The sequence below is a fragment of the Barbatula barbatula genome, assembly GCF_947034865.1.
Source record: "Barbatula barbatula genome assembly, chromosome: 5".
Classification (NCBI taxonomy): Eukaryota; Metazoa; Chordata; class Actinopteri; order Cypriniformes; family Nemacheilidae; genus Barbatula; species Barbatula barbatula.
In genome coordinates, this window is record NC_136769.1 from 15,312,146 (window position 1) to 15,334,893 (window position 22,748).

General features: G+C 37.4%; 1 protein-coding gene across 3 annotated transcripts in view; it reads left to right on the forward strand.

Annotated features, from left to right (window-relative positions):
* The window catches only part of asic2 (acid-sensing (proton-gated) ion channel 2), a 234,287-nt gene extending 217,770 nt beyond the window's left edge, over positions 1 to 16,517 (forward strand). For all 3 annotated transcript variants that reach the window (XM_079457208.1, XM_079457207.1, XM_079457206.1), the window contains 7 exons: positions 3,817 to 3,967; positions 6,458 to 6,514; positions 10,018 to 10,171; positions 12,470 to 12,561; positions 12,643 to 12,722; positions 13,604 to 13,672; positions 14,415 to 16,517. In XM_079457208.1, the coding sequence (XP_079313334.1) occupies positions 3,817 to 3,967; positions 6,458 to 6,514; positions 10,018 to 10,171; positions 12,470 to 12,561; positions 12,643 to 12,722; positions 13,604 to 13,672; positions 14,415 to 14,516 (705 nt within the window). In that variant the 3' untranslated portion in view covers positions 14,517 to 16,517. The remainder of the gene's footprint in view (positions 1 to 3,816; positions 3,968 to 6,457; positions 6,515 to 10,017; positions 10,172 to 12,469; positions 12,562 to 12,642; positions 12,723 to 13,603; positions 13,673 to 14,414) is intronic.
* Positions 16,518 to 22,748: the final 6,231 nt, after the last annotated feature.

Genomic DNA, 22,748 nt, shown 5'->3' on the forward strand with positions numbered 1-22,748 from the left:
CACGCTGTATAGTGGCCCAACAGAAAATTTTCTCGGCCGATTGCTGATAATGGAAAAATTCCAAATATTGACCCAGTATATTGGCTACAGCTATATATATCGTTCTATCAATGCTTGGAATTCCACTTGGACAGTCAAATTGGTGGGCCATGAATAGTTGTATTAAAATATATTGTTATAGAAATTATCATGTTATTTTTCTTAATAATACATTTATTTTCATTTCCAAACTGTCTGTTGGGTGCTGTTAACCATTTTCATCATTTCACTTTGACGGACATCATTAATAATGTACATTAAAATAAACTGAGCAAATAGTGCAATGGCATTACTATTTAAACCAAAGTGCTAGATTCAAGAGAACATCATGGTTTTTATCAAGTATCTAGGAAGGTGCTTTTCCAACTAATTATCATTAGCTCTGATGTCCTAGCCAGGGGCTGTAATGCATCACTGATGCAGAAGACCCATTACAACAGACCCAGAGAGAAAGAGAGAGAATAAGAACAAACAATGTGAATGCTTCCAATTTCTGAGGCCATGCATTATACATGCAGCTGCTGGGATTTTCATTTGGTTGAAGTGTCCTGAGTTTACAGTCTCTCTTCGTGCCATTCAAGTTTGCTTGTGTCAGCAGGGAGCCTGTAAATTTAGCGTCGGCTAATTATCTTCAAATTTAAAGAACCTCCGAAAAAACTAAAATCATCCAGCAGCAGAATGTTTTTCTCCTGTCAATATCAACTCTTGTTGCTCGATTTGAGAGCATCTCTGGTGGTCCATCTGGCAGGGGCCCATCTCTAACTCTGCCAGTAAATACGCAAAAGTAGGTCATTTAATGGCCTTCAAATGAGAATTAAAAAACAATCTCTCATTTCCAACGTTTCGTTTCAGTCATTTAAAGTGACTGTGATATTATCTGTTAAACATGATCAGTTCAAGCTTTGTGTGTATATATAAATATATATATATATATATTTATAAGATAACTAGATATAAATTAAGTAGTGATACAGTGAAATATCCCAGTGATGTTATACTTAATATATCTGCAAACAAAACAAATTGGCAAACTTGAACGGTTGTATACTATTATTTAGGTAAAGCGTTTATTGTGTTCATTAATGATTAATAAGGAATTTTACAAATGCATTATAAAGCAGTTATAACTGCATGGATAAAAAGGGGGATTTTAACGAAGTACCTGCCAACTAGTGAGCAGGGATAAGAAAAAAAGATCACACTTCTGTATGGGGCAATTCTCGCTATTAACAAACCATTAACTATGACTTTTTCTCCAATTAACTTTTAATTTGTTCCTTATAAATAGTTAGTAAGTAGTTATTAGGTTTCATTCATGCAGTTATAACTGCTTCTTAATGCATTTGAATATGACTTATTCATCATTAACGAACACATTTATAAATGCTTTATAAAGGGTACCCTAATGTAAAGTGTTACTATTATTTATAATAAAACAAGAATAAAATAATCATTAGTTAATATTATTTATTAATCTGACATTCCTAATATTCATGGATACAAAACAAATGATCCTATTTTAAAAATCTAAATAGAAAATAAAGTCACCTAACCCTTAGGTGGAATCAACTTTTTTGAAGGCACAAATGCCAAATGGTCATGTGTTTTAATCTTTCCTTTTGAGAGAGAAACACGAAAAAGCTTTTCTTAATTTAAAAAAGAATTGCGGGGCAGGAAGAGGCTTGTTACTACCTGCACGGCTCTGTGGGATGGTGTAAGTGTGGGTTAGAGAGCTTAACTCTCAACTGTCCTTCTGCTTAATGGTACATTTCAGCCCAGGTGACAGGAAAGAGTATATTTTGACCTCTATTATGACCTCTTAATAGTGATTTGAGACACAATCTTTGTGTTCAAATATTGGTGAAGTTGACTTTGCTGTGCTTTAGTTCAGAAGACGAAAAGTAACCTGATGTATTGTTCATGACTTCTGCAATAATGATGAAGTTAAGAGAAGGTGGTTTGTCAAGTCTTAAAACCATCACAACAAGCTGAGTGTGATGACAGATAGAGTAATTACACATTATGCAGCAGACACACACACACACACACTCGAGCTGAAAGAGAAGGTCAGCATGAAGGACAGAGCCTTGATTTACACACTCACTGTTTTAATCATTAATGAATCATTTAAGGAAATGGCACATCAGCGTTTTCAATTGATTGAATTGAAAGGATTTCTCATACAGCTTTGTATTGATTTGCAATGGAAAGAGGTGATTGAAAAACTGATGTCATCATTTAACAAGTTATGACAACATTTCTACGCTGTTTGTTCACTGTTGATGCAATGTTGGGTCTAGCTTTAACTAATATATAAATCACTTCATAACCTCTGATTATGATTTAACTTAACACTTACAAAGAAAGTATAAAAAGCTCAGGCTGAAATTCAAAAAAGATTCTGTAAAATGCAGTTTGCTAAAGAACTTTTTTGGGGGAAAATCATTTGTTGCAGGCAGCTTTTGTCAGTGTTTTCTCCATGATACTCCAGAAACTAGGTTTATTTTTTTCAAATCCCTCCACAGGCCTTTCAAATCTTCCCACGGCAAAATTGACTTTGATTTATCTGTGCATCACCGCCGACAAATTTCATTTGCCTGTCAGATATCTTTCTTCTGATCGGTTCCTGTGAGATATCAGGTCTTGAATCTGTGCCTGTTATGCTCGGTGGTGCAGGCACAGTTGGGAAGAGATTATGTTCCCTCTTATCCTTTACAAGTCAGCTCATTATTCACATTTGGCTCAACTAGTCTCAAGACTTCATTACCCATGACCCCCCCCCCCCCCACTGAGAATGAATAATGCTGGCTTGTGTGGAATAGTGGGTATGCATGCTTTAGGTTGTGAGGGTATGTGTGACCTATTGTTTTCGGGCAGATGGGCTCCTTCTCCTTTCCACCAGGCATTAGCTGTGCCACACTTTCACCCTCAATGTTAACTACTTTTGTCACCTTCAGCTTTATAGTTTTTTCATTCCCTCCCGTTTAATCTGTTGGGTGCAATGTTTACTGGAAAGATGGTTTAGTTCAGCAGGCATTTGCTCATGGAGGGGCTATTTGGAGTTTTTGTATGATAGGAGTAATTTGTATCACATTATATATCCCTCCACCAATTACAAACATTCTAGCAGGATGCCCGTACTCTTTAAAATGAGCTTATGTTTCTTTAAAACCTTTAAATAAAATGTCCTGTTTCATCTGTAAAGCCACATTTAAATCCTTTCTTAATTTAATTATCATAATGTCAACTGCTTATCATGTTTGCACTGAACAGATAGAATGAACAACTGTGTACTCGGCATTCCTAATAGACCTCAGTAAGAATAGCTTCATGTTTAATTTTTGATAGGAATGAAAACAAGGCTGTGAGGAATAGGAACACAGTGTATTCAATATATTTTACTGATGTTAAGTCTTTATTCAATGCATGCAAATGTACAAACTGTGAGTCTGTTCCTCTCATCTTTATTTCCATGCAGTCGATATGGCATCTACTGTGACTAAGGTCTAATTTGCATTTTTAATCCTTTACTAGACTTCACATACTCTTTGACTTTACACTCTGTCATATTGTCCACCATGAGAAGAAAGCACCATTTTGTAAAATAAAACGGTTTTCTTGGCGACTGGTATTCTCCAACTTGATTTTTAAATACAGAAATTTTAACGTGACATGAAATCACTTTTTGTGAATCCAACTTTATATTGTACCTTAATTTCTCATGTGGTTGAGTGCATATGTGAATGTGTTCTAATGCACCCTTTCGTACTTCTTTAGCTGACCTACCTTCCTCCTCCGTGGGGCGAGTGTGTGTCCAGAGCCCTGGATTCTGGCCTTTTCCAAGTGTACAGTGTGTCCGCCTGTCGAATAGAGTGTGAAACACGCTACATTGTTGAGAACTGCAACTGCAGGATGGTATACATGCCAGGTACTTCTCTAGACTGAGTGAAACGTTCCTTTACCTACATTCCCTCTCATCATAAAGGTGTGGTAAGCAATAACTTACTCGAGGCTAGTGCTTTATTATTAATAAATCATGGCTGTGGGGGTTGCAGGCACTCAACAACACCATTTGCCATCATTTATTCACAATAAAGCACTAGGCTGAAGTATTGTATTGTTTTATAAAACAGTTACCACACAATATATAATAAGAGATACAATTATTATTCTTATATTATTCTTATATAAATTCACTTTAATCCTTCCTTCCCCTGGAAACAAATAGTCCCAGGAACAGAAAGTTGTCTTTATATTGCTATGGGTGCGTAGTGATACACAGAATTGTTAGGTGAAGCGGTCATGCACTCTTAAAAATAAAGGTGCTCAAAAGGTTCTTCACAGCTTTGCTACAGAACAACCATTTTTGGTTCCACAAAGAACCATTCAGTCAAAGGTTCTTTAAAGAACCGTTCACAATAAACATTTTGTGAAACAGAAAGGTTCTTCAGATGTTAAAGGTTCTTTATGGAACCAAAAGTTCTTCTGTGGCATCGAAAGACCCTTTTGAAACACCTTTTATGAAGAGTTTAGCTGTGTTTTATTGCAAATAAAGCACAGCTATTGACCATTCAACGAGTCAACGACTGGAACTAACCCTTTATAAGCATGGATAATGGATTGGCATGCATAAAATCTCCATATTACTGGGACATTTATTGCTGACTGAAGTGGGTAAAATGTCACATCTGTCGCACTGACATGCCCTAAAACAATTCATTGTTTAGCCAGTCAGAATGAGTTTAAGTCACTGTCTGCCTGTCAAACGTTTTGCGTGTTCATTGGATTTATGTAATCAAATGAAAGGCATAATGAAGACATCACTAATGAATAGTTATGACATGAGATGTTTGTACTGTATGTGACAAACCAGCAGGGACTCATCCTGTCTCCGTAATTCCTTGTCAAAGTCTTTAATTCCCAATAAAACGTCATTGAATCAGGTTGTATTTCACATGCCCGCGGAAAGCACGTCAGCGTGGCATTGGGCGTAGAGATAACTTGCAGCTGCCTGTCAAAGCAAACCTGCTGTCATGGGGTCAGAATATAAAGCTGATTTAGGTCTTGTCGGTCAGAGGTTGTTTGGAACATTTCCACAAACGGATGGCACAGACTATAAAGCAGTAGTTTAAAGGAGCCGGAAACATTATTCCTTTTATTTTTTACTAATAGCTGATGATAAATTGACAGTTTTTTGTCAGGAACGTGAATGATGAACCCAAGCGCAGGCAGCGGGGATAAGGGGTAACAGGACTTTAATCAATAATAAAACCAGAAACAAAACAAAAACGAGGGGAAAAAGCAGGGTACACAATAAACTGATAACTAAACACTGAACAAGAACTCAACTATAAAACACTAAGACTGAAACTAACACAGACTAGAATATACTTGACCGTATTTCTCAAGACTAGGCTTATTGACAAGGTAACATGTACAACCAACGAGCACAAGACAATAGACAAGAGGCTATTATATAGGGAGACTAACAAAGGAGATAACGATGGGCAGGAGTGGGTAATGAGACACAGGAGGAAAGCTATACTAGGAACGAGAGGGGCGGGGCCAAATGACGAGACAGGAGAGAACGCATATTATGTCCTGATTGACAATAATATGTTTCTCTCCACATAAAACACGTGGGCCTGTCATGATTCTGCCCCTAGACCAGAAAACCAAGACAAGATTAGGCAGAATCATGACAGTTTTTCATGACTGACATCATAATTTCATTAGCCTTATTTTCCATGAGCTTTTTATAATAGCTGAGGTTAATAGTTGGCACCGCAGCTGTCTTTTCTATTCCAACTGGTCTCTTATAATGACCTTTCACAGTTTCCTTGTTAACCTTTCTCTTGCACACTTTTCACAAGTCTATTTTAATGGTGACCAAACGGTGCCAACCTCAAATCAATGGATGCTCCGGATAGAGCAATTATCTCATAATGATTGTGACTCATTCAGATATAGACGGCTCCAATACTGTAATTATAGATTTCATTAACTGATTATGACTGATGTGAAATGTACATTAGGATTTTACCAAAGAACAACTGTAGACACACACAGTTTATAGGTCTGCGGGCGGGAAAGTGACTTTTAGTGGTTGCTCTCGATTTCCAATACTGTTAAAACTTCTCACAGAATTGTTGACTTTATAAAATGTAAAGTACTGTATAGCATAATTTGAGGTATATTGGTATATTTTAATAGTGAGGACCACCGAATGTTCTGTCCTTGAAGTATAGTACACCCTGTGCTAGTTTTTTTACTTCCTGCATTGAGTTGAAGGTTGGATCTGTTTTTCTCTTTTTCAGAAATGTTTGAAAAACATGTTTTGAATGCTTCATTATTCATTGAAGTCGGCTAAATAAAGAATAGCCTTTCTTTTACTCTCGCTGTGTTTCTTTGTCTCAAGGTGATTCACCGTACTGCACACCTGAACAGTATAAAGACTGTGCTGAACCTGCTCTGGGTGAGTGTCATCATAAATGAACTTGTATAACTCCTCACATTCACTCTCAAAAGAATACATCTACACTAAGAGCTGTGTTGGGTGTATTAGTATTACACACTTTTGTATTGACATGATGAAGTTTTCTTTTAGCCTACCCCACGATATTAAACTACTGCTATAGTAAATGAAAGTTAATGGTGTTTCAGTGGAACAAGATATTTGCTTTGGACTAAAAAACATCATTTGGGTAATGCCCCAGAGCAGCTTTAGATTTGCTCTGTTCTGGAGCTCATAAGTGCCGCTGCCATATAATTGGCTGTTGTCATGGCAATATGCACATGTTTTTTTTGCGCATGAGAACAATAAAAAAAAGAAAACATGACAATCGCTCACAAACTGTCATTTATGTGTGCAAATACATATGCCATATTGTAAAATACAGCGGACTTGCCCTGCGTGCAAGCCAAGCACGGTGGTTTCAAATCGCTTGTTTGGACATGCTGCTTGCTTGCATTGTAGACGTGGTTTAAGTCGAGGTGTACTTGACCGCCTGTCTCATCTGTGAGACCGACTGAACAAATGAAATGTGCTTTGAATGCTGATGCTCATTTTGCTTCATGTCACACACGCACCTGCTGCACATACATATACAGGCTTCTGTTACTGCAGTGACCCCGCACAAAATCCAATTTTATTGAAAAACTGATAAAAGCAGCAGCCGCTGCCCCTGTTTTATCATCTGCTCTGCATTTGCTTTCTGTCTTTTGTCGGTAAGGCATTGCATTTAAAGGGCTTAAATGGACCAATTGTAGAAAATAGTGTAAAATATAAGACCAAAAAAGTATAAAAGTATATATACACTTTTGCGATACACTTTCAGTGTCATCGTAAATCGAAAAGCTTAACCTCTTAAAGGCTTAGTTCTCCCCCCAAATTTTAATTCTATTATCGTTTACTCGCTCTCTAGTTGTTCCAAATCTGTGTACATTTCTTTGTTCTGATGAACACAGAGAAATATATTTGGAAGAATGCTTGTAACCATTGACTGTCAAAGTAGGAAAAATGACAATGGTAGTCAAAAGTGCCCCAGACTGTTTGCTTTCCTACATTCTTCAAAATATCTTCTTTTGTGTTCAACACGGTTCAACACAAAAAAGTTATACAGCAAATGTTCCTACTATGGTAGTCAATGGTGACCAAGAACTGTTTAGTTACAAGCATTCTTCCAAATATCTTTCTGTGATTTTGACAATGTGTTTTGACAAAGTTATCTTACCCTGTGGTAGTACAGCGGTGAAATCTTTTTATGTAATATAAATTTAAAGGGTTTTTGCAATTTGTAAAAACGCTGGATTTTATGCTGAGGTTAATATGTACATACTATATTGGACTGTGGAATAACTATAAACTTATGCTTCAATTCTCACATAAATGATTATTTCTTTGCCAAGATTTATTTCTCAGCGTAACCCAATTAACTCATTATTTTCTAAATATGTTTATGGAAAACAAAGGCTTGAACTACTCTGTGCAAATCCCCTACTAACAGAACGTAGTCTGGCCCTCATTAAAAGAAACAACGAAACCATCTGACAGCATATACCAGCGGTCTATCCCATACATAAAAAGCAGGTTGGCTGTAACACTAATTATCTTCCTGAAATGAGGAAACAGATCAGAACACAGCGAGAACTGCATCTAACTGTTCAACACGCAAGACTTTCCAACAGCTTTCTCAGGTTATTTGATACACAATTTACCTTCATATTGAGCTCTGTGTGTGAAATGATGGATAATGGTAAAAATTTAAGCGGCAGGATTCTGAACAGCAAAAAGTTTAATGTGTAAAACTTTGACCTCAATTGACAAGCAAAGATGTAACAGCACATAAAAACAGGATGAACAGCTTGTTCAAAACTGCTGGCATCAAAATGCTTGACAGTTGGTTCTTATCCTTGGCAAAGTGAAAAAGAAATGATCACCAACCCCAGCTTTCTGCTCACAGCACCCAGAGGAGAAAGAAACGAGATGCTCTCAGTTTCACTATAGAACAATCACATTTAGACGTGAGTGAAAGGCCATTAGAGGTAGGAAATGGGGAACTGCTCTCAGAAATCCTCTCAGTTTAGGTTGCCAATAAAAAAAAACACGAAGGTGACAATTATTATTACAAATCCTGAATTCATTGTTCAGATTTAAAATAATAAAGCCCAACCAGAAATCAGAAATATTGAACCTATAATGTATATTTAAATGTATAGCTGACACATATGTACTGTATATGACTTTTTAAAGTATACTGTCTTTCGACTATTTTACACATTAAAAGTGTTGATATGTGAGCAGTAAATACACTGCACACTGCAATTATATATGTATACAATCCCAAACCATTTCTATTCCAGAACATTTGATGAAGGATGAAGATGTATGGGTCTTAGGGATGTGAACAATGCTGTAAAGATCACACATTGAGGGGTTTTAAAGACTTGGATCAGATTTAATACCCTTGTTTAAATGTATGTGTGTGTTGCGGTGGTTATATCTAACTTAAATCTCCAATTAAATGACAAGAGTGTAGCAGGATCAGTGTTGTACTGAGTGGGGGAGGAAATGGGAAGATGAAATGGAGGGAGAGATAGAAAAGGGCAGAGATGGATGAATTTTAAAATGTTTCTCTGAAAGGTCAGAGTCTGTCTCCAGGTTATGCGAGCTATAAGCTGATTAGAAATCACAGCAATGAGCAAAACATCTCAGCCTGGAGCAACATGCTATAGTTGTTCTCCTTGTTTCTCCACATACTTTTACATAAAAAGAAAAAAAGAGCAAAAAGCCTGTTGTATCAAAAATGACTGCCATAAACTAAATGGGAAACAGAAATAGTGTAGAGTTTTTTTGGATAGTGCTTTCGTAATATACAGATCTACAAATCAAAGATGTATCAAAAAACTAAGAACTAAATCCAATTTCTCCAACAGGCTCTTAATGTCTGAAATATTATGCCTGACAAAAAGACTCTAAAAGATACTGAAATCTAAATCAATCTAAATTCACATCCTTGCGCTTAGTCCTTTGATGGTGGTGGTTTTCATGAAAACTCCTCACAGCTGCTCATCTTTCTAAAGGTTATCTAAAGCGGTAATATATTTTTGCCAAGCGTTGACACCGGTGATTTAAAACTTTTCTGACAAGGCCAAAAATTGAATTATACTGTTTCGATCTCTATGCCTGTGTGTGTATGCGTCGGAAAGAAACATCGAAAAGACCCTCAAAGAGCATGGATGGAAATGACAAGCCCATGTACTTTACCTTGTCAGATGTTCTACAGGGGTGTCAAATATAGAACGTTCTCCGGGAATACTGCCTTCCAAATGAACTGACATATATTTTCGTTCTTTTTCTCTGTACCCTTTCCTGTCCGTCGTCCTTTTCATCATGACTTTTTCTCTTTCTTCTGTACTTGTTCCGTTCTCTCATTCTCTCAAATACACCTCGCTCTGCTCACCTCCATGTTTCTTCAGCTGCTTTGTCTACTGTTGAAGGCACTAACTGCATCTGCCGGAGCTCCTGTAACATGACCCGATACAACAAAGAGCTCTCCATGGTCAAGATCCCGAGCAAAACCTCTGCACGCTACCTGGAGAAGAAGTTTAACAGATCTGAGAAGTACATCACGTGAGTGTACCCCCATCACGAGGGGCTTTCCGCTCCCGGGACATCAAAACCACTTTGAATTCGGCATCTAAAAGTTTTCAGAAGTAGAGGCATTTCATCTGCCCTGCGATTTCACCGCAACTCTCCAAACTTTTTAATTGTTGTCCTCGTAATACCCTTTGCTGGCTTTATACTTCAAAGTTACACACCTCATTGCTGCCTCCCATTTTGCGAAATTACCAGTTAATGTGCCACCTCATATCCAAGATCACAGAGATAATGGCGTGGACTTGTTAATGATCACAAGCCTGCTCTTTTCTAACAAGGACAGCCTGTATTGTTAGCAGCTACATCAAGGGCATTCCCCGCATCCAAAATCACGTATTTCCATACTATATAGTAGGCGAGAATTAGTATGAATTAGTATATTTGTGATATGCATCAGATGAACTCTACTATATCCCATGATGCCATGGGAGCTGAGCAACAGTCAAAATAAACAAATGAATCAAATTAAAATAGCCGAAAACCTCAAAGCAGGTGTCTTTTTTTCAAATGTAAGATGAATGAATTTCTCGTGAATAAATGATGTTTCTATCGATGCCTAGGTACAGGTTGATGTTAATTCGTCATATTTCAAAGAGAATATCTGTCACATGACAATAAAACATGCTGGATGCAGTATGTCCGAAATCTATTCATACTACCCTCACACATTGTTTTAACGGTCGATTGGGAGGTACTTCCTTGACCCAAACCATAATGTATTTAAAATGTTATTTTGATTCATAGACATGCTTCTCCACACTAAACACGGCCATAGTATTCATATACATTCGATTTGGCACTGCAACATTTCTTCTAAAGACATTTAGCTGACAGGTTAAGCACCATTTTGCATTGTGTCAGGAAGACTCATAGAGGTGTTCTTCAATATAGTGACAGATATCACATCCGCACCATTCATTAGTTCATCGTCATAGAGATAATCTTGTGATTGATGTGCCTGAGATGCAAAGCTAGTGGGAATACTGACTTTGTACCACACACATACACACACAGCTGTTGCTCAAGCACAGAGAGAATTAAATCACCACAAAGCAGGCAGCATATCATTGCTCCGCTCCACCACCAGGGAGATAAGCTTTAGCTTAATTTTGTTATGGTAAAAAACTATTAACTGTGCACACACATGCACATAAAACATTGGTCAGGCCAAGTTCATTGATGTCTGCAGAATAACAGAAGCAGAATGAATGGTGGAAGTGTGTAATTGTTTCACTTGTTGTCTTCTGGATCATAGGGTTTCAGACCTTCTAACCTTCTACAATTTAACAACTAACATCCAATAACAGCCAATTTGCCTCTGACCCGAGCCGGAAGCGAACTGTGCGTTTTTATGAAATGCAGCACATCAGGCAATAAATAACTTCCATCTCTGTCATGTTACACTGTATGTCTACTGCCACAGAGGAAATGGGCTCAGTACTGTTGAATGAATGAGAGTGTGTTTGTAAAATGTACCATAGAGTGTATAGGTGATCATATATAGATATATAAATATACATTTTTATGAAAGTATGTCAGTCAGTACTAAAGATTATATCAAAGTTATATTTTAACGAAATGTTTACATTTGTAGGGTGATTTTATATAGAAAACTGTATTTCGCAAAAATAAATTTTGCTGGGTTTTCACCGGCAGGGTCACATTTATTATGCATGATTATTGTTGGAAAAATTCAAACCTTATTTACAAATATCCGAAGTGAACATACAATGTCATTAAGCACACTTCTGGAAGCCCAGCATCAACCTGGCCTCTAGAAAACATTTTTTAAACAGAATTTGAAATTTGAATATAATATAGTAAGCTCAGACTCCATCACTTTCGGCAGATATTGAAGCGGTTCAGACAGATGGCGGTGCCTTTTTTGTTATCTCTCATTTGCATAAAGTTGAACATTTCTTAACTTCTTGATGCTTTCAACGCTTGCTTCACACCGCAGTAAATTTCACAATCCCCAATGTGAGTCTGACACTCGGCTTTAATCGAGAATGAATTGAAAACACCCGCTCCGCTCCGATCGCTCTCCGCCTGTTAAAAAGTTTCGTGGTTTCTGTTCGTGTCACGTTACACCGCGTAGCCATGCCTTTGGTGCCATTGGCCCACACAGCTAAATATAAAGCATCAAAAATATTACCTGTCATTTACAAATTACCTGTCACACGCAACTTGACACGCCATTTCTCTTTTTATTTTTTGCCTTGAAAGCGTGACTGCAAACTTAAAAACAGTCTTTGTGTTCTCTCAATGCAGGGACAATATCCTAGTTCTGGATGTGTTCTTCGAGGCTCTGAATTATGAAACCATAGAACAGAAAAAGGCCTATGAGGTGGCTGGTCTACTAGGTAACACAACACACAGCAGTATGAATGTCATCTCTTTCATCTCTTCTCTTTCTCTAAATCATAAATACATTTATGTGGCAGGTGATATTGGTGGTCAGATGGGCTTGTTTATCGGCGCCAGCATCCTTACCATTCTGGAGCTCTTTGATTATGCATACGAGGTAAAACACACAGACTGGATTGTGATTCACACTACCATTAGCATTAATAAACACACAACGAGACATGGAAAAAATGGGGATGTATTCAGAGACACACACGCACACAGAATCCCCCCAGACACAGTGATAGCTGTTCGAGGCATCAGTCTCTCTCTGTTGTAGGATGAATGACACTATGATGGAGAGTTTCATCATAATGAGCCTTCATTAATTCTGCATTGCTGCTGGTGTCTTTACTCTCTGGACAGAAGCCAGCACATGCCCTTACACCACTCATACCCTTGGGGTGGGGGCACACACTCATTTTCATTCCATCCTGTCCTGTTCTAATGGACTTTTGATGCAGTATAGCTTTAAATGCAGATATTTCATCTTTTTCTGAAGTTTAAACCCCTCTGGATTTTTAAGCCGACAAAGCGCACAAAAATAACAGTGTTTGGCTTTATAAAATGCCTGAGACTGTATGTGCTTAATGAGATTTCTGCAAAATGTGGTCATCTTAGGAACTGACCAATTAGCCAGCGAAGCTCTAAATTCATAAGATTCAATAACATCCACAGGGCGTGTTAACCCCCTTGTGCGTGGCATTATGATATCTCTATACAGTGAAGGCTCTCTCTGTCAGACAGCAGTCTCCTTGACTACGCTTTTGAAACAGCGCTTGAAAAGCTGTGGTGCTTCTCTGAAGTGCATTATTTTGCAACGCAATCTGAATTGTAATATGTGGTCTGTTTTCGTGGCCCCATAGTGTTGAGGGCCATGGGCTACGACCCGTGCTGATTTAATTAGCATAGCTCTTGCATATCTACAAAGGGACCAGCAGTTTGAGACCAGAATTACCAGTAATGATTGAGATGGTGGATTGTTATGTGTCCTGCCAGGTGGTGAAGGAGAGGCTGTTGGACATGTTGAACCGCGAAGAGGAGGAAGAGAGTCATGGAGAGGATGTGGTAATCAAATATCCTATGTATCAAATCACTTGTTTAAGCAATGTTAAACAAGTAAGAGTGCTGTGAACATCAGCATAGCTGTAATTGGCACTAGTCAGAAATGCAGGTGATGATGTAAAGTTTACCAGCATTACTGAGTGTATTGCTTTTACACATTTTTTTAGGAATGCACCTTTATATCGGCCAATAAACTGCATTGGGCGATAGAAGCAAATTTTCACACTATCAGCTATCGGATGACCAGGGCCAATAAATCCGGCCATCAAAATAGGACAGGAAAATACATACTTAGAAAAAAAAATGTGTAATAAAATGCAATGTAAGTCGCTTTGGATAAGAGCGTCTGCCAAATGCATAAATGTAAATACATTTTTTGCTCTGAATATAGAAAATGTTAAGAAACATCACCAGTTTGATGTTCAATATTAATAGTCATTATATGAATTAATAACATTCAGAAAATGTAGAAAAATTTATTTAGTCTACAGAATCCAGGGGATTGTAGATACCTATGTATAAATGTATAGGATAATGCAATGTAAGTAGCTTTGGATAAAAGCGTCTTCCAAATGCCTAAATGTAAATGTAAATGTTTTGATGGCTTTGCTTTACGTTGAATAGGTCAAATGACATAAACAGAGATAAAAATGTGTTTCCAATTTAGTGTTGACAAAGCCTTACATTTTAGGAAGCATGCAATTGTTCCTAAGTCTTAAGAATAACATCTGTATCTTTATTCCAGAGTACATGTGACCCAGTAGTGAATCACTCTGAATCAATTAGTCACACAGTCAGCGTTCCCCTACAAACCACCCTGGGCACCCTCGAGGAAATAGCCTGCTGAGTGCATTTACTCTCAACACCACCAGGGGAGCCGAACAATTCTGCCTCTCGCTCCTTAAAGACATATTTTTGACCAAAGGGGCCAAGGAAAGGGGAAAAAGAAAAGGGGTTGAGTCTCTTTTTCTTTCAGACTTTTAAAACACGTGAAATCATCTGGCGCAAACGAGACAACTCGAAGCCAAGGAGCTTCTATATCAACGAAAGGACCTCAGCGTTTCTCACAAACACCATCTGTTTGATCTGGACTCGTGAAGGAAACCAGACGCTTTTGGACCTTTCAGGACAACCACTTGTAAACAAAAACAAGAGCATGTGGGGAACTGCGAACGCACAAGGCCTCAGTGTGCTCTCGTGTTCAGCCTGGCCACCATTTTGAAGTCTACTGCCAAAACACTGTAAATTATTAACCACTGAAAATGTTGTGAAACTGTTCTAGTCAATTTCATGCGTTTTCTCAATCGTCGTCCTCTCGCACACAGAGACTGTACTGCCTTCTTGTGCTGTTCGTTTGCTATGTGTTTCTGCATTTGAGTTGGCTTGTTTAGGTATCAATGATGCATCATTAAAACCAAAAGCAGTTACCTTTTTTACTTCATTTTTAGCAGAGCCTAAAAAACTAAGAATTTCCATTTTGACCCTCAAGCTAGACACCTGATGTGATCCTCCATACACCCGATTAAGGCTCTCATTGTTGAGAGACACATTAAAAGCACTTTTCAATGGTAAAAGGACATTCATGCTGCCATATACCTGACCATCTTTTAACAGGAATATTGCAGACATGAAGAATTTAGAGATTTATCATTGTCTTCGTCCATCTCATGAGTCCAGCTATTCATGTGTGCTGAAGTTTGTAACACTATAATTGTTATCTGATATTTACTACCGTGCCACAGTGTTTTTTGATAATGGACCATAGCCAGTTTAATTGTGTGGTTGTGTTTATTTTGCTCTAAATGTAATTTTCTTTTCTCATGAGTATATACTGCACATGAGCTGACCCATTCCTCCTTTAATTTGTTCATTAATTGAGCCACAACTCATTAAGCGAGGGACAAAATATTCTTGTAGAACATTCGTTGGTTAGTCCCGGGTGAGGAGAGCGAGCTTGTACCCTGATTACATTTCTCCAAAACACGCTCCACCTAAATATTCAATAAAATAATAACAACTGGCATGAAATTAGCCACAAATAAAAGCTGATCAAAGCTTGTAGCTTGTGAGTATTTTGAACAAATTGTTGTGGGGCACAAAGTCCCCTCACAGAGTTCTGCAGTCACGCTGCACACTTGTTGACAAGCTCCTAAATCTTACAAATAAATAAATAAAAGCACATTTTATTTTGTTTAATAAACAGGTTTTTATTAGAATTCCAAATATGACCCTGGGAATTCTTGTCCAATTTTGTTATTTTGACCTTAGAGAATATGCAAATATCAGCCATAAATTTCCATGTGAAGCTATTTTTGTGTAGTTTTTTCTTTCCATCTCTCCTTCTGGGGCATCATAACTTTGAAGATTGATTTGCACCTAATGTCTAATAATGCAAAATTAAAAATACAATTCAAATTTGAAACTTTTCGCCACATGGATTAGAATAATTAATGTGTTGCAGTACATGTTGTTTGTGGCACGTGACAGAGCCATGTTGTTGTGTTAATGCAAGCACACGATGCTTAATGTTGTTCCGTTCGTTCTAAGAAAACAGCGCTGGCTGGTACATACAGATATCCCGTCTGGAAACTCTTCTGATTTGTGAAGTACGCTATATGTGACGATGTACATTTTGTAACAATAGACCAGTTTTGTTTGTCAGGATACAATTTGCAGTTTCATCAAATGTAATGGGCCGTGGAGGATAAACACCTTTATTTGTTATAAATTGTGATCATTTCTAGACATGTAACAACGATAAATCTGTAAGCTTCACAGTGTTTCAAGCAAGTGCAGTCGGAAAAAATGAACTGACATGCATAAACACAATAAAAATGCAGAAACCTATACAGCATCAGTGTGAAACGTACTCAACCACGAACGGTTAAGTGAAAACATTCATCGTGTCAAATAATTTTAGAAGACTTTCTTGCCATGTGGAAAAAACACCAAAGGGGTGTCACATCACCTTTGCTATTTTCAGGCGGTCGGAACTGCTTTTTGTTTGCTTCGGTGACCGCACCAGAGGGTCCCCGGTCTCGAAGCATAGACTGTCTAAATGGATAGTTGAGGCTATCGTGCTGAAAATTGAGAGACATGACAAAGAGCCCATAAACACTTACTTAATATAAATTATTGTAAATAATTAATTCACGAAATTTACTTTATCCATTGCATGACTTAAATCACATTTGTCATTATCATTTTTACTCAAATAAAAATATCTGAGGGATCCCCTTAGTCTTTTTTGTACTTCTTATGGGGAGCCAACAAATTTGCACGTTACATCACTATTGACGTACTTTTGCGCTACAATAACGTGCTCTCGACATTTGTCTGTAAAAATGCTATAGCTGGCTGGAAGCAGGCCAAATCAGTCAACAGGCCTCCGGGAACCGTCCCGGTTCTCCCGATGGACATTCCGGGCCTGCCAGTACCTCAGACTTTAGAGATGAAAACAATAAAAGCTAAATGAATTTCAACTTCTATACCTTTGCCTGGTCTGTCTATCTATCTTTTCTTCTATTTGTGTTCATTATATATTTCCTGTTAGCTTTAGGATAGAGACATGGACAAAAAAGCTTTTTTTATTTGTCTCCCAGATCTCAATGGTAACCTTCTAATGTGATGAAAATGTCCGTTTGCGTTTCCTTTATTATTGTTTGTCTCTCAGTTACATGGCTGCTTTTCATCGTGTGCATGTGCATAAGCATGAATACGTGCCTCTGTGTTTTCAGTAACAAACGGCAAAAAAAAACTACTTTGACAGCATGTTATTACTTCTGCCTTTATACAGTAAAGAAAAAGGAGATGGCAAATGCAATGCTCGATTTCGTTAAATAAAAACACATTCATTTTCACCCTTCTTATGCATAGACACATAAACAAACATGAAGACAAAAGAGCTGTCTTGAGCGCAGAGATAATGCATTGAAGTCATGCGAATGGGCTTTGCAACGCCATTTATTTCTGAGACAAACCCCTACGGCTGCCCACTCCAATCAACTTTATTTAAACTTGTATTACAACACTTACAAAATTGTGCTGTCTACAAATACAAATAGGCCTTTTGGTCACATGCCTGTCATCGTCACTGTAACAATAGTTTTATATAATATGTAAATATGTGCAGTTTATCACAGTTTACAGTGTGTATTTGACATTCATTTTTAAAAGTACCACCTGTTCATTCCGAGATATTACTGTACACCAACAATCATGATTGAATTGACTGAGTAAAAAACAAATGATTCCTTGTCAAACTGCACGATGTCATCCAACTTTTAACTGTTTATACGGCAATGCACTCATGGTAGCATATCACTTTACATCCATTCCATCAAAAATTGTAGTCATTTCATCAGTCATTTTCCCCCGAAAAATACCACAGAAGTTTGCAGTGCATTGCTTCTAACATTCGGCAGGTCTATGTTATCACTTGTTGCTGGTTAATTGAATGGTGAACACCCTGATGATGGGGTGCCTGCACTGAAAGCATAACAAGGCCTGCATGGGGAAACCAATGGTATTTTCAAACGACTGCTTTAACCGAGGACCAACAGCTACAAATGAAGAATGTGCCATTGGTGTCAACCATTCACAATCTTTCTTTCTTCCCGCTGACAATCAACAATCTCAGCAGGAGGTATTTACAGTGACTCATGCACAAAAGGTTTATTCCCAAGTCCTTCCACCCGATGGATTCACATAAGAAATATTGCATATTAAAAAGTGGCATTTTATTGACAAACAAACCAAACTTCCTTTCCAAGCAGTTATTGTGTATTTGAACAGATTCCTTATATTTAAAACATTTTTATAATTTAAAACATGTTATTTTTTTATTCCAGAATATTCTTTAAATGAAAAGAGAAATGCTCTCTGATGTCCCCCACCAATATTTATGATGTATGATGTAACATTCACCAGGAGGTAATTTGTCTACTTGCTTAAACGATGACACAAAGCTTTTTCCCTGCACAGCTGTCATGTACAGAATGCCATTTTTTGGTTAAAATCAGCTGGTAAGAATTCAGCACACACACTTGACAAGAAAAGGCCACCTGTTTGTATGACAGAAACTGCATACTCTACAAAAAAAGTTTCATTAGAAAGAGAAGGTTTCTATTGTACACGTTTTATAAGAAAACTCTTTAAAGGTTTCAGTCGTAACCCTTTATATCAGGTCTTACAGGGTTTAGTCAAAGGAAGACTATAGGAGACCTTTAGGTCTTCAATTGTATTTTTTGGAGATATTAAAAACTGCTTATTTAATCGTATATACAGTACATATGTATCGTGTATAATGCATATTTTGAGTCCTTAGCAAAACATAATTATGTTATACATTTGTATTTTTAATGTTGAGTTTGATTTAACATCACGGTTTAGGACCAATCAGGTAGCAGCCTTACAAGTGTATGAACCAATCAGAAGGAATCGCTCCCAAACGGATTTTGTGCTGATAGCCCTCAAGAGCAGGTACGATTCAATTGTTTTACCCCGAACTTTGCATTTGCTTTGTTGTATTGTAAATTGTCAAACATTCAATAAAATTTCAGCTCCCTGGAGAAGAGAATAAGTTACTTTTTTACTGTATCAGCTAACAAAAGTCACAGAGTCAGTATTTTAAGAGGCTATGTCTAAAATCTTTTGCATACATACAGTATATCGTATAGACATACAACTGATCAGCATACAATATGACATCAAAGAGCTGTGAAAGCTCTATAAGTGCTGTGATTTTGGCGTAGTACTTCGATGAGATACATATCAAGGTGGTGTTAGTGGTGTCTGAAGCAACTTTTGCTATGTCTTGATTTGGGTTACTCATTTATGGGTCAATGAAATGACATGGGAGCATTATTTATTTTTGAAATAACTTGATACATTTGCATATATATTTAGGGATCTATTGACAGAAAATTACATATATATTATACATAACAATGTGTTCAGAGGTGGAATTCGTCATGTTGTTTCTATAGTAATCCTAAACGATCGAACTGCTCTACAGAGTGTTTCGTGAATATGTTATCTCCTTCACCAAAGAAGCGAAAACATGACGACATCTAAGTTCTGTGTCAACCACCATAGCACATCGAAAGGGAGTGGCGGAGTGAGACGTCGGTTGCAATTCACAACGTCACCGCTAGATGTCGTAACATTTCATACACTCGACCATTAAACAGTTTGGTTGAGAACGTGGTTGTGCAATTTGACAATTTTTGAATGGGGAAGTGAAAAAACCTGTGAAAATACCTTAACATGCATTGAAATGTAAAATAATTTCTTAAAAACTGTTCAAGAAGCTAGTTTTGTCATAACACTAAGCAGCTGCTCCTGAAAGGCACCGTACAAAACAGTCACACACCTTGTATTAAAAGCAACTACTTTTAACTACATTTAGAATTTCAAACATTATTAACAACTATAGGCTATTCTTTAATGCTTTGTGAATTTATGCAAAGTTTCATGCTCATTGCATTTGAATTGGTTGTACTGTCTGTGTTGCTGTAAAAGAAAAGCATCGTCATATCTGATGCAAGTTAAATTTAATTGACGTCCATTAAGCTGATAGAAAATCCTCAGGGTAAGGCATAAATTTGAATAATTTCAAATAACTGCTATGTAATGGAAAATCTTTCAGAGTTTTGAGTCTGCAAATGCAAATACGAAGTTAGAAGGTCTCAAAAAGGAACTCAACACAGAATAGATGCTCTCAGACATTTTGGTGAGCATAAATAAAAGTAGATTAAAACAACTTACCTTTTCTAAACATTATTAATGTTGGCCTTTAGCAATGTTATCAGCAGTACCTTATATTGATACACAATGCAGTGCGTGCGGTGTAAATCAGCGTGTGGTTAGACGCATACTAGACAGAAGGCTCGACAGATAAATGAGAGAACGGCTTAATGAGATGAATGTATATTTTCTATATTTAACACAGATATGTGTGTAGGGAAGTGCTTGTCGGAGGATTGAGCTTTCTGTCTGCCTCTTCTAAAAATGGGACATGTTATGGCATTATAATTCAGTGCTACTAACAGACATCCATTTCTGTCAGGACTTCCATACTAAGGAGATCCATTGCCACCATTTTAATTGTTCTTTCTTTTCTTTTTTGCCAGCTGTCTCGTAGGGCAAGCATAATGTTCTAGGAATTGCTAGAGAGGAAGAGCTTCAAAGGAGCTTTCTGTTACCAAACAAATAACGCTTCTTTCCACACAATCAAACAAATGTCAATTAGCAATTACCCCTCCAGCCCAATTAATAATCAGATGGTATTCCATCACACATATGTCGCTGCTCAGAGACCTGTGAAATAAAGCTGCTGACAGATAGCCGAGGTTTCAAAGCGTCGGGCCTTCTGTCTGGATTCCAATTAAAGACCATGATCCTCTAATAAAATAATAAGCAGTTGTTACACTCCGAGCGTTGTGTTTACTTGAAAGATTTCTGATGGATTAAAGGACTGAGAAAATGTCTGTTGATGCCTATGCTACTTTGCTCGTATAATAAACTCAATGATTCACCCAAGTGTCAGACTGAAGGTAAAAGATTTGGGATTTAATTTTAGTTATTTCAGCTCTGTTCTGGGTACCGTCAAGTACAAAAAGTAATATAGCATGAAATAGGAGAACAAAAAACAATGCTCTGAATGCTCAGTCTTAGATTTGTTCGCCTGCAGCTGAGCATTCAATATAATCATGATGTTAGTGCAATGTAGTGCCTATAGCAGAATCATTTGGAAAACCCTGCAGCATTGCTCGCCATCTCACTGTTTATAATGAATATAATGAATACACTATAATGAAAAATAAATATCCTAATGTAAAATAAATATATGCTCAAATCTGGATTTTGTTGGATCAGTCATGTACTGTGTTTCTGCATATTCAACACACGCGGAGATTCTCAGATTTAGTTTTTTACTTGCAACCAGGACATAACATTCACTTGATATAATTTGACACAGAAGACTGACAGTTTACAACAAAGGCAACACAATTCAGTCAAACCAAGGGTGAGGTAGGATCGAGAGGATTTGTATGATGTGTTGAGAAAGAAAAAATGGTTAACGTTACTGTAAATGGAAAAAGATAAACACGAGCTCTTGATGCAATATGTACTGTCAGAGCTTTACCAGATTTTAATTTGAAACCGTTTCATGTTTAGTCTAGTTTTGAAATAAGGGGCATGGGTATTACTCTCACCTAAACACTGTCTCAGTTCATCAACACATAAGAACCTAAGCTTCGTAAAGCTAGGTTTTAACATATTTACATAGATATTGTACAGCTTAAGTGCTTTGGCGTGATCTTTCCAAACCCTCCACAGTTCAAGGAGATCCGCTGTCAAGAAAAGCTACAGTAGGTGCGTTGAGACGGTTTGTTGGCACAGCAGGAATTTACTATTTTCTTAAGTAGGATTAAAAATTGATCTGTTATGCTCTGCAGAAAGAAAATCTGGATGTTATGATCAAAGTAGACAACATAGGCTGCTACAGCTTTATACAATTAAAACAAAGTGATTTCAAACAGTGTCATAGTCGCTTAGGAAGTCTCTTTGTGAGCGTGCATCACAGCTTGATATGCAAATGTAGGGTCAATCCTATAAAAGTCCCATTTTCACTTGGCCAGGAGATCAGGAAGAACATCATTGTTACCATGGTAACCATAATCCACAGGCATTTCATACCAATGTTTTTTTGTTATAGTTTAATATATTGTTTCATGAACAGTCTATTTAAACTTAACCTACAGTGAGCCACACACGTTGACATAAAACCATATAATAAATACCCAATGTCATCAAAAAATAAATTAATAATAAATCATTAATGTGTGCTTATGTACCTGCGTGTCCCAGCCCCGAAACAAAATCTGTTTTACAACATTTATGTGACTTCTATGTCTAATTATTTTATACAAATGTACCTCCTCAAACCCAATCCCATGCTCAAAAATTCCACACTACGGAGGGTCAGTGCAGTTAAGCTGCACACAATGGAAACCAAGCCCAGCACCGCAAGGCTATCAGTGGGGGTCAACAGTCTGGAATGGAGTATGGGGTC